The sequence below is a fragment of the Callionymus lyra genome, chromosome 5 (assembly GCF_982586985.1).
Source record: "Callionymus lyra chromosome 5, fCalLyr1.hap1.1, whole genome shotgun sequence".
Lineage (NCBI taxonomy): Eukaryota > Metazoa > Chordata > Actinopteri > Syngnathiformes > Callionymidae > Callionymus > Callionymus lyra.
Genome location: NC_141822.1, coordinates 23,549,199 through 23,566,892, shown reverse-complemented (window position 1 = coordinate 23,566,892; position 17,694 = coordinate 23,549,199). Strand labels below are relative to the sequence as shown.

The 17,694-nt window shown below is 37.8% G+C and overlaps 2 protein-coding genes across 3 annotated transcripts; both read right to left on the bottom strand.

Moving 5' to 3' along the window:
* Nucleotides 1-5,630: 5,630 nt before the first annotated feature.
* bcl2l16 (BCL2 like 16) lies at nucleotides 5,631-9,327 on the bottom strand. 2 transcript variants are annotated; one of them, XM_087791506.1, is made up of 3 exons: nucleotides 9,169-9,327; nucleotides 8,591-9,100; nucleotides 5,631-7,687 (listed from the first exon to the last, which is right to left on the bottom strand). In XM_087791506.1, the coding sequence occupies exons 2-3, from the start codon at nucleotides 9,071-9,073 to the stop codon at nucleotides 7,553-7,555; spliced, it is 618 nt and encodes a 205-aa protein (XP_087647632.1). In that variant the 5' UTR covers nucleotides 9,074-9,100; nucleotides 9,169-9,327; the 3' UTR covers nucleotides 5,631-7,552. The 2 variants fall into 2 exon arrangements, with proteins under 2 accessions (XP_087647632.1, XP_087647631.1); XM_087791505.1 differs by having other exon boundaries at nucleotides 8,591-9,327.
* A 96-nt stretch (nucleotides 9,328-9,423) lies between these two features.
* txndc16 (thioredoxin domain containing 16) lies at nucleotides 9,424-16,934 on the bottom strand. The gene is made up of 20 exons (XM_087791504.1): nucleotides 16,644-16,934; nucleotides 16,377-16,555; nucleotides 15,887-15,969; nucleotides 15,735-15,808; nucleotides 15,410-15,484; nucleotides 14,622-14,743; nucleotides 14,328-14,418; nucleotides 14,093-14,252; nucleotides 12,954-13,108; nucleotides 12,812-12,872; nucleotides 12,626-12,743; nucleotides 12,402-12,548; nucleotides 12,263-12,322; nucleotides 11,982-12,174; nucleotides 10,984-11,120; nucleotides 10,763-10,847; nucleotides 10,524-10,665; nucleotides 10,267-10,454; nucleotides 10,014-10,204; nucleotides 9,424-9,864 (listed from the first exon to the last, which is right to left on the bottom strand). The coding sequence occupies exons 2-20, from the start codon at nucleotides 16,528-16,530 to the stop codon at nucleotides 9,686-9,688; spliced, it is 2,415 nt and encodes an 804-aa protein (XP_087647630.1). The 5' UTR covers nucleotides 16,531-16,555; nucleotides 16,644-16,934; the 3' UTR covers nucleotides 9,424-9,685.
* Nucleotides 16,935-17,694: the final 760 nt, after the last annotated feature.

Below are 17,694 nucleotides of genomic sequence, written 5' to 3'. Positions count from 1 at the left end.
AATGATGGCACCACGACCTATTGTTTTCAATGGGAGGGATTACAAGAAATTCAAGAAATTGAAAGCATACATTGGAGTGACATATCTGAGTCCTGGTGGGACATATGATCTTCAAACTTCTACATAATGTATGTATAATTTGCATAATTAATGAGATGATTTGGATAATTTCATTTCAACTCATAAAATATTATATTTCATACATGTTACAAGTGAAAAATAACAGTAGAAAAATGAAATATTCCCGATTTTTTAGTTATGATTGTGGATGAGTGTTGTTTTCAAATTTTATGAAACTTCAATGTCGTAATTTCCTCCAAAGCCACAGAAACTAAACCAAAAACTGTTTCTTAATGTGTATTATTTGCATTTACAGCTGTGTTAAATGATAGAACAGATTACATAGCGTTCTGAGACATCGCACTTGCTAAATGCAAAAATAAAACCACCATTCTGCTTCTTAATGTGTCTATTTTATATATATGTTGGTAAAAATTGATAGGAAGACGTAACTACATGAGGAAATAGGGGGGAATGGAATCGTTTACGTTATGTTTACCAGTTATGTTTATGCCCTCCCACCCGCGTGGCCCGCCAAAGCATGGACACATCCCCGTCATGTTTATGCGATGTGAGAGCCGTAATTTTCTATCGAACCACACAAACTATTTATATAATTGTTCCTAACAATATCTTTTTTAATATGTCCAATATGTAGATGGATATCTTTTCAACTTCTACAAAAAATGTACGCAAGAAAACTTTCTTACCTTCTCGTGACGCCAGGATGTGCTCCAAAAACTTCGCCCTTTCTTGTGAATGCCTCTGAAAGGGTTTACTAGCCGATAATACCCAGAATGACACCTTATATGGGTGATGAACCCCTCCGAAATCAGCCGAAAAGAACCGCTAAAAGATTGCCGGAGCCAAAAGACCATGGCCATGAGCGGCGCCCGGCCAGGTACCTGCACATTTCGTATCATAACTCAAGAATACTTTGATTAATATTTCTGCTATTTTGAGTTTATTTCATCGAAAAAATATACTTTTCCTTTGTTACATAAATCAATGACACTGATTGAAGAGAAAACGTCTTTGAAGTTGGGTTGTTTACCCTGTTTTGCCTGAGTCAGGTCACATGACTGAACTCCCTACTTCGTAAAAACATTTTATTTCCGATTTGTCAAATGTTTTTCATTTACTAGTTATGAATGTTTGTGTTGGGTTGAGATCGGTTAAGTGTTTCATAACACAGGGGGAAGTGAAGGAGTCTTTAGTCATTTGGAATTTCTGCTCAGTGGCACAAATTTTACTTTAGAAAGTGGGAGATTGCGAAAGATATAAAGGGCGTAAGTCACATGTGTGTAGAGCTACAAGTCTTAAAGCTTCAATTCTGTTCTGTTGATGCCATTGATTTCATATTTTTTTTGTGAAACATGTGTATTGATAATAATATAAATATACACTTGCACAGTGATACACCATAGCGATATACGTCTTTTACATCCGATGCAGTTTTTAGGAATGAAAAGGTGTTTTTTCAGGAAGCGTTGTCAGCCTGCTTTCCATTACTTAGAAAGGCTCCCAATGGAAAACCACTGAGCACTTAAACACCAAGCAAAGCAGAATCCAAGCTAAAGAGAGGGAGGGACACTTAATGGTTTTTACGAAAAGCAAACTGTAAAAAAGGCATAACTACTGTAAAACTAAATAAAATCCTCTCTCGATCAGTTAATAACCGTTTGCCCTATTATTACAAGCATTATTATAAGCATTTACCTGGTACAGAACATTTGACATGGCTCTACATGAAGTACTTTGTAAAGATGGGAAATTCTAGGCTTCTTTTTGCCACTGCACGCCTTTCACAAGATCAATATTTTCTCAAGTTATCTTTTCCTAGCCACGGTTAAGTTAGATGACCGTCGCTCAGTAAAGGAAATGGGGGTAGACACATTTTTAATATAAAGATACATACAAATGAACCAAAGTAACGCAATGATACTTAAAGATAAATTATTTATCATTCTGAAGGAATAATCTACTTATTAATGGTAAAACTATTTTTTATATAGCATCAAAACTTGTTTTCATTTGTATTTTCATGTCTGTTACAGTTTATTTTTTTATTCTCTCCTTTAATTCTGAATGTTACAGTCCTACCATGGTATAGTAGAAAGTTTCTTCTATAGTTACACATTTCTACTTGAAGTTATATTTTTTATTTATGGATGACGACAGAATGTGTTGTGGTGTGGATATGATAAGAAGTTGAACAAATTAACTTCTTGTCCACATCTTTGGTCAGACTTTAATGCTTGAAATACAAATACAAGAAGAGAATACTTTAATATGAAGAGCTTGGTCATCAACCAGAGACTCATACCGGAGCTCTTTCACAGGTCAGAACCTCGACAGTCCAGGCGTGAACTTTCTTTGGAAGTTGACTAGGAGGGTCCAGGAAAGGGAAACATTTGAGGCCCCTGTTGACTCTTCATTCCAGTGAAGAGATAAGAGAAGTTATTCTTGACCACAGATTGCTTCTTTCTTCTCTGTCATAGATGATGATGATGATGATGGACGTGATCGTGATAATCATCTGAACCGTAGTTGCTAAAAACAGCCTCAACAACGTTCAAAAACATGTGTTTTAAAGAAGCTATCATCTGCTCAAAGCCTGATTCAATAACTGTCCTGTAATAAATCAATCATAGAGATCAATGGAAGAGACTTTTCATTAGAATCAAAACAAAAAAAATTAAAAATAATATAAGTTTCAGTTTTAAATGTAGACTGTGTATAAATTGTCTTGGATCTGTTATTTCAACCGTTTGTTACAAGTTGAATGAACTATATTTATCTATTTGCACACAATAAATCCTCACTTGTCAGTTGAGTCAACCTTTATTATTCCAAAGAGAATATTGAACTTAACTCAACCATGTGGGTTTGCTGATAGTTAAGTCTTAAGACTACAGTCGTTTTTTGAAGCAGGTCTAAATATGTTTTTTGTATATGAGCTTGTAACTTGAGGTCTTTCTCCAGCCAGCCTCAAGTGGACGTTGCACTTTGAACTGCTCCTTATTGTACTCGCACATTGGCTTCAATTCTTTAAACAGGATGTTGCCTCTTGCTTCAACGTTTACCTAAGGAGGGGATTATATATTTTTTAATTTAATCAGGCATGTAGTGAGGTGGGCGGAGTCAGAGGGACGAGGAACATTCATGTTGTCGTCTTGAAGCTTCAGCACACAGTGTGGATCATAAGTTCTTGGTCACCACAACCAGGTTTGAGATCTGAGCCAGTAGGTCCACAAAACGGTGGAAAAAAGACTTTATTGGAAGGAAAAAAAAAACCATCAAATAACACAACTTTTAAAAAATTTAAATGATGAGTAATGTGATGATGTCATTAATCATGTTATAAATGACATCAGAGAATCAGAATATATTTCTTCTTTGGCTGTTAGTGACACATATGTTAATTTACATTTTATACACACAGAAGATAGAATAGTAGTAAAAAGAAAAGAAAATGTAAAAATAATAGAGGGTTGAGGCACCGTGGTTACATTATCCGGTCACTCGGGGGAGCCACAAACATTGTTTGATACAGTTAAAATTGTTTTATTTAAGTTGAAAAATGTTTGATTACAGTTGAAAATTGTTTGATTATAGTTGAAAATTGTTTGATTATCAATGAAAATTGTTTGATTTAAGTTGAAAATTGTTTAATTTAATTCTAAAATTGTTTGATTATAGTTTAAAATTGTTTGGTTACAGTTAAAAAAAAAATTGATTATCTTTGAAAACTGATTGATTATAGTTGAAAATGATTTGATAACAGTTGAAAATTGTTTGATTTAAGCTGAAAATAGTTTGATTACAGTTGAAAACCTTTTGATTCAAGTTGAAAATGGTTTGATTACAGTTGACAGATGATATCCTGTCACTCAGAAACAATTTCTGTTTTCAAACTTACTTATGGCTGCTTTGATATTTTTTAACTTTTATGGATTTGTATTTGAAAATAAATCTGAATCAAATCTGTCCTCGCTTAACATGCAAACTCCACTCAAGCTGGACACGAAAATGTTTTCTTTCTGGTGTAATTGCCTCGACATCTCATGGCTGCAATTCATCACAAGGATATTAATTCTGGGAAGCAAATGTGAGGCGTCACAGATAACAGGCACCATGTGTGGATTTATAACGTCTCCTCCGTCCATCCGAGACTCATCCATTATGTCAGTTTACATTTTGTTGCCTTCATGTGCGTCTTTGATGGTGCAATAATTGTCAAACTGTTGGCATGTGTCGACTAAATCATCACTTGAGTATCAAGTCTTTCTTTGTAGTCCAGTATTTCATTCACCTCTCTAGCTCTTCTCCTCCTCTCAGCACATCCTTTTTTTTTTCTTTTTCTACTATTCCTCATTTTAATTCCGTCTTGACATCTCGCTTTTTGCAGATTCAGCATTTTTTCCGTAAATGATGTGAATTTAAACCAATAATTATTCAATATATCATCCTTCCTTCATGTCGACAGCTCTAATATCCAGCTTGTTGCCAACACATCAATTACTTACTTACTTACTTACTTACATCAACAAAGTCATTATCCCCCAGAATGGAAACATTCCACAACAATCTTCTATCTTCGAGAACCACTTCCTTTTAAAGTGACGCCCAAATTTGTGTCCAAGTGTCAGTCAACACGACTGTGAGAGAAATGAGCTCATTTCATACAACGAGCTGATTGGTTGGAATTATTGCTGCCATGAGAGAAATGTAAATGCTGAGCAAGGCAGTCACTGCTGGTGTGGGACAGAAACTGAGCTGATGTTCTTATTCTGGTTCTGCACTTTCAGCTGCTTCCTGGTGGACGGAAGCAAGATGTTTATAAACAAAAATGATGTACGATTTGATCGAATGATTATTTGATAATCACAAATAAACCTTTAAACTGATGGAAATGAAAGGGATAATAACAACAATGACTTGCTGTGACATTTTAAAATCTTCAATTGTGACCTGTGAGGACTATGCTGTCTTTTCTTCAACACTGGAGTAGTTGACAGTGTAAATAAAATAAATAAATGAGAATAAAGATGGTTCAATTACTACTATTTCTACTTTTGTTTATTCTTTTCAGAGACTCTGCGTGTACATGGAGAGAAATGATTGAAAACAAAAATATAAAGTTACGTGTGGAAATCGAAACGACATGTCCCTGCAATTGTTGAGTCTCTGAAATGATATTGTTTCTGTTCTTCAAATAAAGTCATGGTTTCCTGTTTTAAACGCAGCCACATCAGATACACACGTCATGTTGGAACAGTCCTTCCACATTATCCAGCAGACGACTGATCCACTCTGGCCTTGTCTGCTATTTAAACCTCAAAAACTGTTGAATTAAAGTTGAGGTTTAAGACCAGATGTGTTGACGTTTAAGTCTACAGCACAATAACCTTCTACACACATTCTCTTAGTTTAATTTTAACTGAGTTTTGGTGTTAATCGTATTCCAGAGATGCATGAGACGAACCAGACCTGGTTCTGATTCTAGATCTCAGTTAATACACACATGCAACAGTCAGTCACACGAGCTACTCGATCATCATGTTTATTCTTCTCAAAACAACACATGACACAATTAAGACGCAAAAACAAAATGTTGACAAAAAATTAAGTTGTTGAAAATTGAAATTAATAACTTTCATTAATTCAAAGTTGAGCGACGTTACTATCATCCGGAGTGTAGCATTGCGGTTCAATAACATAGAGCTTTACTGCCACCTGCTGGCAAACATTACACTTTGTGTAATAACTGAACGTGTCTCGGGCACTGAAATAAAGTGCAAAAGACTCATCTTGAAGTCATGAATCACTACCAGACGCAGACTTTTTTTTTAAAGGAAAAAAACATCATTCTACTACTAAGAGGTTCAATAAATAAATGATTTAATCTCTCAATACGCCCCCTGGTGTCAGCATGAAGCTGTGACGCAGTGTGGAGTTTGCGCTCTAAATTAAATTATAAAAATAAAAATATAGGTAACTTATCTAGGATGATTTATTGATATTATAAATTGTTAGCCTTAAAATGTATTTTGATGAGTTAAGTTAAGTGGTTCTGATTCTCCTCCTGGACAAGTGATGTGGTTCTGATTCTCCTCCTGGACAAGTGATGTGGTTCTGATTCTCCTCCTGGACAAGTTAAATGGTTCTGATTCTCCTTCTGGACAAGTGATGTGGTTCTGATTCTCCTCCTGGACGAGTTAGGTGGTTCTGATTCTCCTCCTGGACAAGTGATGTGGTTCTGATTCTTCTCCTGGACAAGTTAGGTGGTTCTATTTCTCCTCCTGGACGAGTTAAGTGGTTCCGATTCTCCTCCTGGACAAGTTATGTGGTTCTGATTCTCCTCCTGGACATATGATGTGGTTCTGATTCTCCTCCTGGACAAGTGATGTGGTTCTGATTCTACTCCTGGACGAGTTAAGTGGTTCTGATTCTCCTCCTGGACAAGTGATGTGGTTCTGATTCTCCTCCTGGACAAGTTTAGTGGTTCTGATTCTCCTCCTGGACAAGTGATGTGGTTCTGATTCTCCTCCTGGACAAGTTAAGTGGTTCTGATTCTCCTCCTGGACGAGTTAAGTAGTTCTGATTCTCCTCCTAGACAAGTGATGTGGTTCTGATTCTCCTCCTGGACAAGTTAGGTGGTTCTGATTCTCCTCCTGGACAGGTGATGTGGTTCTGATTCTCCTCCTGGTCAAGTTAAGTGGTTCTGATTCTCCTCCTGGACAAGTGATGTGGTTCTGATTCTCCTCCTGGACGAGTTAAGTGGTTCTGATTCTCCTCCTGGACAGGTGATGTGGTTCTGATTCTCCTCCTGGTCAAGTTAAGTGGTTCTGATTCTCCTCCTGGACGAGTTAGGTGGTTCTGATTCTCCTCCTGGACAAGTGATGTGGTTCTGATTCTACTCCTGGACGAGTTAAGTGGTTCTGATTCTCCTCCTGGACAAGTGATGTGGTTCTGATTCTCCTCCTGGACAAGTTAAGTGGTTCTGATTCTCCTCCTGGACGAGTTAAGTAGTTCTGATTCTCCTCCTAGACAAGTGATGTGGTTCTGATTCTCCTCCTGGACAAGTTAGGTGGTTCTGATTCTCCTCCTGGACAGGTGATGTGGTTCTGATTCTCCTCCTGGTCAAGTTAAGTGGTTCTGATTCTCCTCCTGGACAAGTGATGTGGTTCTGATTCTCCTCCTGGACGAGTTAAGTGGTTCTGATTCTCCTCCTGGACAGGTGATGTGGTTCTGATTCTCCTCCTGGTCAAGTTAAGTGGTTCTGATTCTCCTCCTGGACAAGTGATGTGGTTCTGATTCTCCTCCTGGACGAGTTAGGTGGTTCTGATTCTCCTCCTGGACGAGTTAAGTGGTTCTGATTCTCCTCCTGGACGAGTTAAGTGGTTCTGATTCTCCTCCTGGACGAGTTAGGTGGTTCTGATTCTCCTCCTGGACGAGTTAGGTGGTTCTGATTCTCCTCCTGGACGAGTTAGGTGGTTCTGATTCTCCTCCACAGGCAGTAGGCGACGATGCTGACGCTCAACATCACGAGAGTCCAGCCGCACACCTTCTGAACCTGACCCTCCAGGCTCTGCTTCCGGCCGAAGCGTGACACAAACCCGCTCTGTCAGAAGAGAAGTAAAACAACTAGAACAAGAGGGAAGCTCTGATGATTATATTTTCAAAACATATAGATACAGTTAATAATAATAATAATAATAATAATAATAATAATAATACAAATCAGCCAAATGTTCAGTGAAAACTTTTTTTTCTTAACAACAAATTGCTAAATTAGATCAGATTCTTTTGGCTTTTTGATGCAACAATTAGAGACAATAATGCGATTGTATTGCATCCTTTTAACCTTACTTAGTTCAAAGTGATCTGAATTAGTTTTTTAAGGTAAAGCAACTTTATTGAAAATATTTTGGTGGAATTTAAGCAACTTTTGTCCATTCAAGGAAAACAATTCCCGTTTTGTTAAGTGTTTTTTAATGAACCTTTTTTAAAAAAAAAATGTAAGTCATTTTTTCTATCGAAGCACTTTTTTTTAATTGAAATAGTGTTTTTTGTTATTCAAAGTATTATTCAACAATTGAACAACTACACAAATGTCCTTCCAATAACCAACAGGGACTTTTGTAAATATTTTATATACTATATATTTGTGAATTAACTAGTCTTCTAAATTTAGAATTCTATTAGTATTGTATTCTTATTTAATTTTTGTTTTTAAAATGTCTAATCTAATCAATCTAATCTTATCCAGCCATGCCTAGCTGAGACACAACACAGTTTACTTCAATCAAAGAAGAACATTTAAACCTATTTAAACACATTTTTGATTAGAAATATTCTTATGATTAACTTGTTTTTTTATTGTAAATGTAAACATATTGAAGCAACTTGTTTTTATTTTGATTGAACAATAAAGAAACTACTGTCATACAAACCAAGACGGTTCAGAAAGTTTCTTTTGGATCAAACACTGAATCACATGGTGCCTCCAGACCCCTGGACTCACCCAGCCTCCTCGCTCCCGTATGTCTGGACAGATGACTCGCTCCACATACTCGCCCACACACTGCTTGAGGTGAGGCAGCACCTTCTCCAGTCCACGCTCATGACAGTGCAGCGCCATCTGTCCAGCCAGCACGTACACAGAGAGCACCGCACTCCAGGCCAGCTCTCTCTGGCGCCTCCTAGACTCAGGAGGGAAGAAGTGCTCGTCCAGGATGCTGACCAGCGTCGAGCACGCCGTCTCCTCTGTCACATCCTGGAAGATCCTGGGCCATCGTCTGAAGAAAATGGGGAAGCGGTTCAGCAGCTCGTTGCCGGCGTGGCGCAAAGCCGTGGCGCAGACGCTAGGAGCCGGACCCATGGAGCCATCGGCGCCCCCTGCTGCCACATAGTCTATGTAGTCGTGAGCCATCAGGTGAGCCTCTCGCACCAGCGGGTCCTCGCTGTTCACCCCGAGTCTGACCTCCGGCACTTCAGGCTGACACATGGCGGACACTCATGAGAGCGCCAAAGGCTGATCCGGACACAGGTCAGAGGGACACACTTCAGTCGGTTGAGGTTAAGAGAGCGTTCACGACTCACCTTCTTCTTCACCGTCCAAACATGCACAGCAGCAAAACACAATCAGTCATGACCGGCAGGGTCCAGCGAAGTGACCGCACGAGCTGCACCGGAATGGATCCGACAGTTAAATATAGAGCGTGGGACGAAACCCACACTCTCCAGTGTCACGGGCTGTTGACGGCGCAGCTCCTGCAGCAGCAGCAGCAGCAGAAGGGCTAAATAAAGACCTCCGAGGACCACGTGAACAATGAGGGGTCAGCCAGGTAAACGGTCAATAGTTGAGAGACATTTATACACAACTCTTTTCTTACAAAATCATTAAACAAATAAGCATAACTTGTATTAAGAACAAATACAAATGTCCACATGGGCTGTTCAGAATCAAATATTGAGTATAAAAATAGTTTGTTTTCAAAGATGTGATGGATGGAACATGAAACAGAGTTTTGTGTTTCATCTCAAATGAGATTTGGCAAGACTCAGGAAACCCCAGTCAAATGTATTATGTGTCGAGAATCCACTTTTGTTTTCTTAGTCAAAGCTCCGAGTGACTGTGAGTTCTTGTTTCAGCTCTAGAGGCTTTTTCCGACACCAAACCTCCGTCTTCTTTTTTCTGCACCTGCTGCCGGGCAAAGTTCGGATCCTCCTCGTCCATGATCTTGAGAAAATCGTGGAAGTCAGAGGCAGGCGGCCAACTGTCCTCCTTCAGACTCCCTGCGGAGCCACAGAAACGGATAATGAATCTATGAGGATTGATGGAGACTATTATGATTGTTTTGAAATGTGGTATCGTGACAACCATACCTCTTCCAAACAAAACATAAACATAATTAAACCAAGTTGGTAAATTTTTCTTCTCTCACCAGCAGGGGGCTCTCTTCCTTCCTCAACCCTCCTCAGCCACTGTAGGACTGAATCTGCCAAAATGGGTGTTTGTGGAGGGTAGTGGTAGACTTCTGACCCCGAGGGTAGATGAGTGAGGACCAGAGCTGGCAGCAGAGGCATCGATCCGAAAAGCGAGCCCAGGACAGACATGGCAGCTGGAGTACGACCACTGAAACACAAGAGTGCGTTATATTGATGAATACATTTCATCAACAGTTACATTAAACATACAGGTGGATCCAGCCGGTGACGTATTGCTGCATCCTCTCCCCTCCGGACTCAACCACACGTCTCATCTCTCCCACAAGCGCCGTGTTCTGCCTCCGCCCGACCTCGTCCTCTTCATCGCCCACGAACAGGAGCAGGAGGGCTTTTTCCTCTGCCAGGAAGGACGGCAGGTTTTCCACAGTTAGTTCAGGCTGGAGGAGCAAGGAAATCCAGTGAATGACACGAGTTGTCGTCCACATGACAGAAATAAAGGGTCGTACCAGTGGATGCAGAAGCGCCGCGTTGACACGAGAGATCAGCTCTTCGGCAGATGACCAGAGGGTGATCACTGATGGGTGTTTGTGAGACCGCCATGATGGGAACACTACAACAGCAGGAAGCTCTGTTGAACGATCCGCAGCCCTGGACATTAAAAAGATATAATTACATTTCTGCTCAACTTAAACTGAAGTGTGTTTTTGATTTAAAACAAAAAAAATCTTAAAATTACATTTCATACCATTTCATGGCTGGTTTGTCCGTCAGTGTTCCAGACAACACCTTCCCTTGTAGAGACTCCATGGCAGCAGAAAATTCCTTAAGGCCTAAAATGAATGAATGAAAAGAAAAAATGTTTGAATGTTAAATAAACCAATAAATAAATATCTGGATCTTAAATACAAATTGACCCTGTCTGCTTCAAAATATTGAAATAATAATAAAGGTCAAATCAATTCTCACTTGCGTGTGTGTTAGTAGGGAACAGCCCCAACACTCTGTCCACCTCGTAGCCTGATAACTCGGGATGAGGTACTTCCTCTAGGAATGATGTCACTTCCTCTGCAGTGGACATATTTCTCGGTGTAACGAGGCGGCTTCTGGACATAGAAGAGACACACTCATGTGTAATTAAGCAATAACGTCATGATTGGAGAAGCCAGTTTCCAACTATTATCTTCTGTTTCCTAAACCCTTGTGTTTCCAGGTGACCAAAAGGTCTGAAAACAAATGTGTTTGTAGTATCCCTTGTGTTGTCTCTGGGTCAAGATGAACCACCTCCCTGGCTTCTACAAATACATATGCAGTGGTGGAGATCATTCACCTTGACCCAGAAGCAACTCAAGGGATACCACAAACACATTTGTTTTGGGGCCTTTGGGTCACCTTGCGATAACGCAAGAGTTAAAATAATTAGCATGTAGTAGTTCATGTGAATGTAAACGTGAAAAAAAGAACCATGACTTTGTTATACATTAAAATCAGTGAATGAATGTTGAATTAGGATCTAATCTGAGGCAAAAGAAAGTGTTTTATCTAATCTCTTATCTAAACTCTCAAAAGTTTTACTGCTGTTTTTGTGCGTAATATTATCTAGTGAGTGTCGAAAGCAAACAACTCCCTGTTTACTTTTTATCCAATAGATGTAGAGCTGGTTATATTATTGTTTCCATCGAAGGTTCTGCTGTATTCATGAGGATATTACAGATTTATTCACCAACGCTTCTACTTTGTCCCGTCTCCTTACTATGTTGGTATATCATCACAAAATCTCACAGAATCACTTGTTTAAGTGGCCAGATCCTACTCAAATCTTTACCACTTTAAACTTAAATTTACTACATTAAGTTAGTTGCTTAAGTTGGAAGTCTTGAAGAAATATTACCAAAGAAAGTAAAAAGCACATAAGACGGTGAAGCATCCTTAAAATGAACATGGATGGAAAAAGTGAAACTTCTCACAGCATAATGAAATGAAGCAGCGCCTCACTACCCAGCATCCCTCTGTACTCCTGTGCAGCTTTATGAGGGCGGAGCAGCAAAACAGTAGGGAAGGCTGTGATTGGCTGGAAGTTGCCATCCGTCAGACCACTACAAAGGTCCGTCCATTCTCCACAATCCACAGCACTCATCTGGACGTCGTCGATCTCAGAGTCTGAAGAGTTAAAGAATGATTAAAATCCCTAATGATTGACTTGATGACAAAATACTTAACATTGTATTTAAAAAAAACATTGCATCACCTGTTAGTCTTTCTGCAACTTCAATAAAGGAACTGAGGAAAAACATTGAAACAGCGTCCCCTAGTGGAGGAGAAATCATTACATTAAAGTTAAATTAAGTAGTAAGAAAGATTAAGCATCTCGACCTGAAACGACTTACATTTAACATAAAAAAGCGCCACAGTCAAGTCACTCTGCTCAATTGTTTCGACGTAATTGTCAGAGGTCAGTGAGGTCAACGCCTCCATGTCCATAAGATCTGCTCGGTTTTTGTAAACAGCTTCTGCAATTTCATCGTCTAAATCACCTGGAAGAGATCCAAATGCACAAAAATCAGCCCCGGCTATTAAATATTGACTATAACTCACAAGAAAAGTAAAATACCTTCATATACGTCATCCTCGATGAATTCATCCGGCTCTTCTTCATCGTCTTTCTCTTGATGCACGAAGATATTCACGACCTCATCAAGGTTTTGTAACGTCAAATACTTCACCTCTGGCTTCAGAAGAAACAAATATGATCAGAAAAGTGAGATAATTAAAGGTGATTCTACTGTTAATGTCTTACCATCTCAGCCAGTCTGTAAGCAACGTTGTATTCTGCAGGTGTTTTAACAGCAGCACTTCTCCTGGTCACACACACACACACACACACACACACACAATGAGATTTATGATTCATTGAAGACATTCAGGTGCGGTTATCAAACCTGTGCACAAGGATCGTCTGAGCGAGTCCACGCAGCTTCCAGGCCAGTGTGTTTGCTGTGGCCATGTCCAGTTGTTCAGTGGCAGGATGAGAGAACAGGAAGACTTGATGTGTTTGCTGATGAGGGACTGAGGAAGGATCCACATCAGCTTCGGACTGATAGAGATGGAAATGCGGACGTTAACAATCTTGAACTTCAATATAGTCTGAATCACACTCTGCATCACTTTCTGGGTTTTAAATGCACATCAAGTTGTTCTTGATCAGAATTTTTAGGTTTAAAGTGCTTTAAAAAAATGGTATATCTAAATTTGCAGTACAACTGAAGCTGTGGAATAACATACATTTAATTCACTTTAGTCATTTTAATGTTGTGAGGGATTTTGTGACACTAAAAGAAAATCTAACATTAAGTTCAATCGAATTTGATCTAATTACATGTGGTTAGTGGAGTGTAAAAAAAAGGATTTAAAATAAATTCACTTCAATGTTTTTTGTGTATTAAAATAATTATACACAGTGTTGTACTTTATCTAGTAAATGTTAAGGTACGTGGCTAACTTTCCTCTTTGACATTTCTCTACTGCTGCGGTTAATTCGACTTTTGCAAACCATAGGGTCAAATAACATTCATTTTTCATTTCAACTTGCAACTGAGCGGGGAAACAGACAAAATAATATTTATAATTTAAAGAATGTATATTGTTATAATGTTGATCATATAAAATGAACATAACTATATTAATCAAGCTTGAAATAAAGATAATTTTCAGTGAAATAGACTAGTGGGGAAAAGGGCCAGAAATAACAATAACTGGTTCTGGTATTATAATATTATATTAGCATATCAACATTCCTGAAACATAAAAAACATTTCTACGCAGGACTTCTAGTCTTCAAACAATATAAGTCTATAAATCTTTAATTGTCTTTAAGCGTTAACGCAATTGAGGTGGATTGATCTTGCTCATGCTAAAAAACCTATTTCATATTTTGTAGTTTAGCATCTATATTTTACACATATAGCAAAACTCAATATTAATATATCATAATAATGAGAATATTAAATGGATGAAATACTTGATGGCTGACATCTAGGTGTAGTTACGAGATTATAGCTAGAGTAGTATGAAGTTTTACCACAAGTGGTGCTTCCATTAGCTGCAGGAAGGAGTGGAGATTGAGGGTAGTCAGGTGTTTCCTCATGAGGGTCAAAGGGCAGCGCTCATTGGTCTTTGACTTTAGCTGAAGTCTACAGTGAAGGAACCAGACACTGGAAGAGGGCGAGGACTCATCAACACTATCAGAGACATGAGTAAATGTTAATCTTTCAGTCTTGAAAATCAGGCTAAAAAAATGTCCCCCAAAAACTCACCCGAGGTGTCTCAGGACTGGCCCTCCAGTTATCAGGATGAACTTGTACGTGGATCCATAAACATAAGCAGTCTCCATCAAAGATCTGTGCTCTAGAGTTAAAAAGAAACAACACAGAAGGATGAATGAATGAATGAATAGTGTTCCTTTTCCTCTCAGTCTCAGTCTATCATGAGAGATTTCTGTTCATTTATTAAAACAGTTAAAACAAATATAAAAACAGGGTGATAACTACAACCGTACTATGCATCCTAATCTTTTTTTTCTCTCCTCTGAATCTGGCTCTGGTTGTTACCTTTTGTGCCCAGACTTCTGACGTGTGCAAGAACAATATCTATCTTGCCTCTGGCTCTTTTCTCCAGGGTCAGAAGGTCAGCATCTGTGTGAACATACTGGACCTCATCACGTAGAATTGCACTGGAGAAAAGAAGAGAAAACTCAGTTTATCTGGACTAAAAATAGAAGTTACACAGTTTATACTTTTTCTAATCTCAAGAACTATGTTGTTTTGAAATCTAGAGTTGCTGGAGATTACAGCCATCAAAACTAAATTAGCCAGATATGTAAACAAGGTACTTATTCCACTCACTAGCACACGCCAATTCTGCAATTTTCACCAAACTATCTTTACAACATGGAAATTTTATTCAACAGCAGTGTGTCACTGAATGTAACAAAGTGAGTACTCAAATTGATTTGTTGTAAAAGAAAGATGTGTGAGGAAGACATATTTGTGAAAACTGTCAGATTTGTTGTGAAACACAGTAGAACTGTCAAAATTAGACATAAATAAATATTACTTACTTACTTACTTACTATTTAATAGTGACTTTGAAGTTAATGATTGAATTACATTTTTAATCTATCTTAAAAGGCATTTAAAACTTTAGAATTACGATTCTATTCCTCCTTTTAAAGTGAGGAGTAAATGTATATCGTGTTGAGTTTAGAGGACAATTTTATAACATGTTCTGATTTTACTTTTTAATTGTGTTATACATGTTCATTAAATATCGTAATGCAATGTCAGAAGTTGAAGAAGCTTCTTAAGAACAGTGATGCAGAACGTCAGTGGTTACTTACAACAAGACTTCAGATACGATGGAGTTGACATCGAAAACTGTGTCCAAATTAAAGCTGAGGAACTCTTTGCCGTTCCTGTAATAAAGGTAAAAGGTCAGACATGGAATTCACAAGATTCAGCGATCATAACACAATAATTAGCTTTAATCTTGTTGTTTATTAGAGTTTATTATTGATCATTTAAGCTATATTGGCAAAATATTGCTGACTAGATATCAACGACTGACTCTGATAAATGACCAAGTTAATAATGCATCTGTGCAGCTATTGCTAGTCTTTGTTCAAGGATTGATCATCAAAATGTGTCAACTTTGGCAGAACAAACCTGAAGAGAAAGGCAGTGTTCGATGAATGTTCTTTCGTGCAGTATGAAGAAACCGTCTCTTCATTACAGTTGATCTGGATTTAACAAAAAAATGATCTCCTGCTGTCATTCAGATTTATAAGATAGTAGTAGTGGCTGTATTTAAACTTCACCTTTCCCACCAGAACCCCATAATCCTTTAGCACCTCAGCAGACTTTTCCAGTTCAAGCAGAAATAGAGATATAGTCGGGGATACTGACGAAATAAGAGCAAAGAGAAAAATACAAGTTACACATTTAATATATTGATCCATCTCTTGAGCTCTAGAATTTTTAAAGCTACAATAATGTGTTTAAACTCACAAATTCAATCTGAATATAAACCTTTAAATTGTGCCGTAAAGAAAATTATACGACAGTTAATTACATATTAACACCTTGTTGACAACCAAGTTAATCATTAAGTTTAGGAGAATATATCAGCAAATGCACTAAATGGAGATAGATAACATCTATTTTTTATTTACTTTTTAGGATTTAAACCTTACTTCTATATCTAACCTTCACTGTAAAGTGAATTTATAATCCTGTTTACAATCTAGATTTGTCTCTTCACTGAAAAACCTGATATGATAAAGACATTTGGACCGGGGAGAAACCTACGTTCATGCTCAAAGTACAAGAACATCAGTTTCCCTGCGTGTAGTGTGTCATAAAAGTCCACTGCCGTCCACTGGATCGGGTTTGATGCGTTTGCTTTCTCTGTGCACCATCCTGGTCTGATCCACAGCAACAGAACAGCAACAGAAATACACATGACGACAGTCAGCTGGGCTGGAGTTCTGCAATAAATAACACGAAGATCACTACAAACTCTTTTTTATGCACTTTATAGAGAAACTTAAGTATCTGGAACAACTGCTGTGTTACCTGAGGCACTCGTTAGTTCACTTTCCAGGTGATGGAATAACAGATCAAACGTCATAAAAAATATATATATATTCATAACATTAAGAAGTGTGTGATGCTAAGAGGCTAACAGACACTTGCTAGCTGAACGCTAGTATCCATACTAGGCAACATGGCCAAACTAAAGTAGAGTAGGCACGTTACCGTGTATGGTCGAATGATACTATAGGTTTAAAGTTATTATGTTATAAGTTGACAACCAGTTTATCAAGCTTTTATTGAGGATACTCAAGCATCGATGCAAGAAGCAGCAACACGGTGGATGTTGCAGCTGGCTGTGACGTCAGAGTGAGCTGGGCGGGTCTTATATTTTATTATATTTATTATTATTATAAGGATAAATATAGTCAAGCTCTTAAATGTATTTTTGCTGGCATATTTTGGATTCCCGTTCTTCTTTCTTGTACCCGTCTGCTGTCTGGATCATGAATATTATTTAATTACATTTTATTTTGTTATTGTTAATTATAAATGATTCACATGCCAATTTATGGTAAAGTCTCTTATTTTAATATATCGTATTTTATTGGTCTTTTTTATGTCATTCGTATTAATTATTAAATTCTGTAAAAAAAAAAAGAAAAGTGTTTTGTTTACAACACTAGCCATACAAGTTTCTGATTCTGATTATTTGCCAAGTCCTATTTGTGTGTTTAGATGCAGATGAGTGCAGAACATAAGGAACTTTTTTTTTTTAAAGAAAAGGTTTCAAAATATATAGATTCAATAAGGACTCAATGGTTACTCTATTGTTGTTCTATTTAATAAGACTATTCAATAGAATGAAAATTCACCTACTTAGAGGAGCTGATAATACGATAGATAGATAGATAGATAGATAGATAGATAGATAGATAGATAGATAGATAGATAGATAGATAGATAGATAGATAGATAGATAGATAGATAGATAGATAGATAGATAGATAGATAGATAGATAGATAGAACGTTATTGATCCCTCAGGAGTATCAATAATACAATATTGATAATACAATACAATCTGATAATAC

Bases quoted from the DNA above. Each gene is read 5' to 3' on its own strand.
- txndc16 (XM_087791504.1), bottom strand. From the start codon at position 16,530: ATGTGTATTTCTGTTGCTGTTCTGTTGCTGTGGATCAGACCAGGATGG. The intron at 13,109-14,092 runs GTAAAACTTCAT...CATCTCTATCAG, and splicing joins TAATGGAAGCACCACTTGTG to TCCGAAGCTGATGTGGATCC. The intron at 10,666-10,762 runs GTATGAAATGTA...TTTAATGTCCAG, and splicing joins GACAAACCAGCCATGAAATG to GGCTGCGGATCGTTCAACAG.
- bcl2l16 (XM_087791505.1), bottom strand. From the start codon at position 9,073: ATGTGTCAGCCTGAAGTGCCGGAGGTCAGACTCGGGGTGAACAGCGAG. The intron at 7,688-8,590 runs GTGAGTCCAGGG...CTCTTCTGACAG, and splicing joins TACGGGAGCGAGGAGGCTGG to AGCGGGTTTGTGTCACGCTT.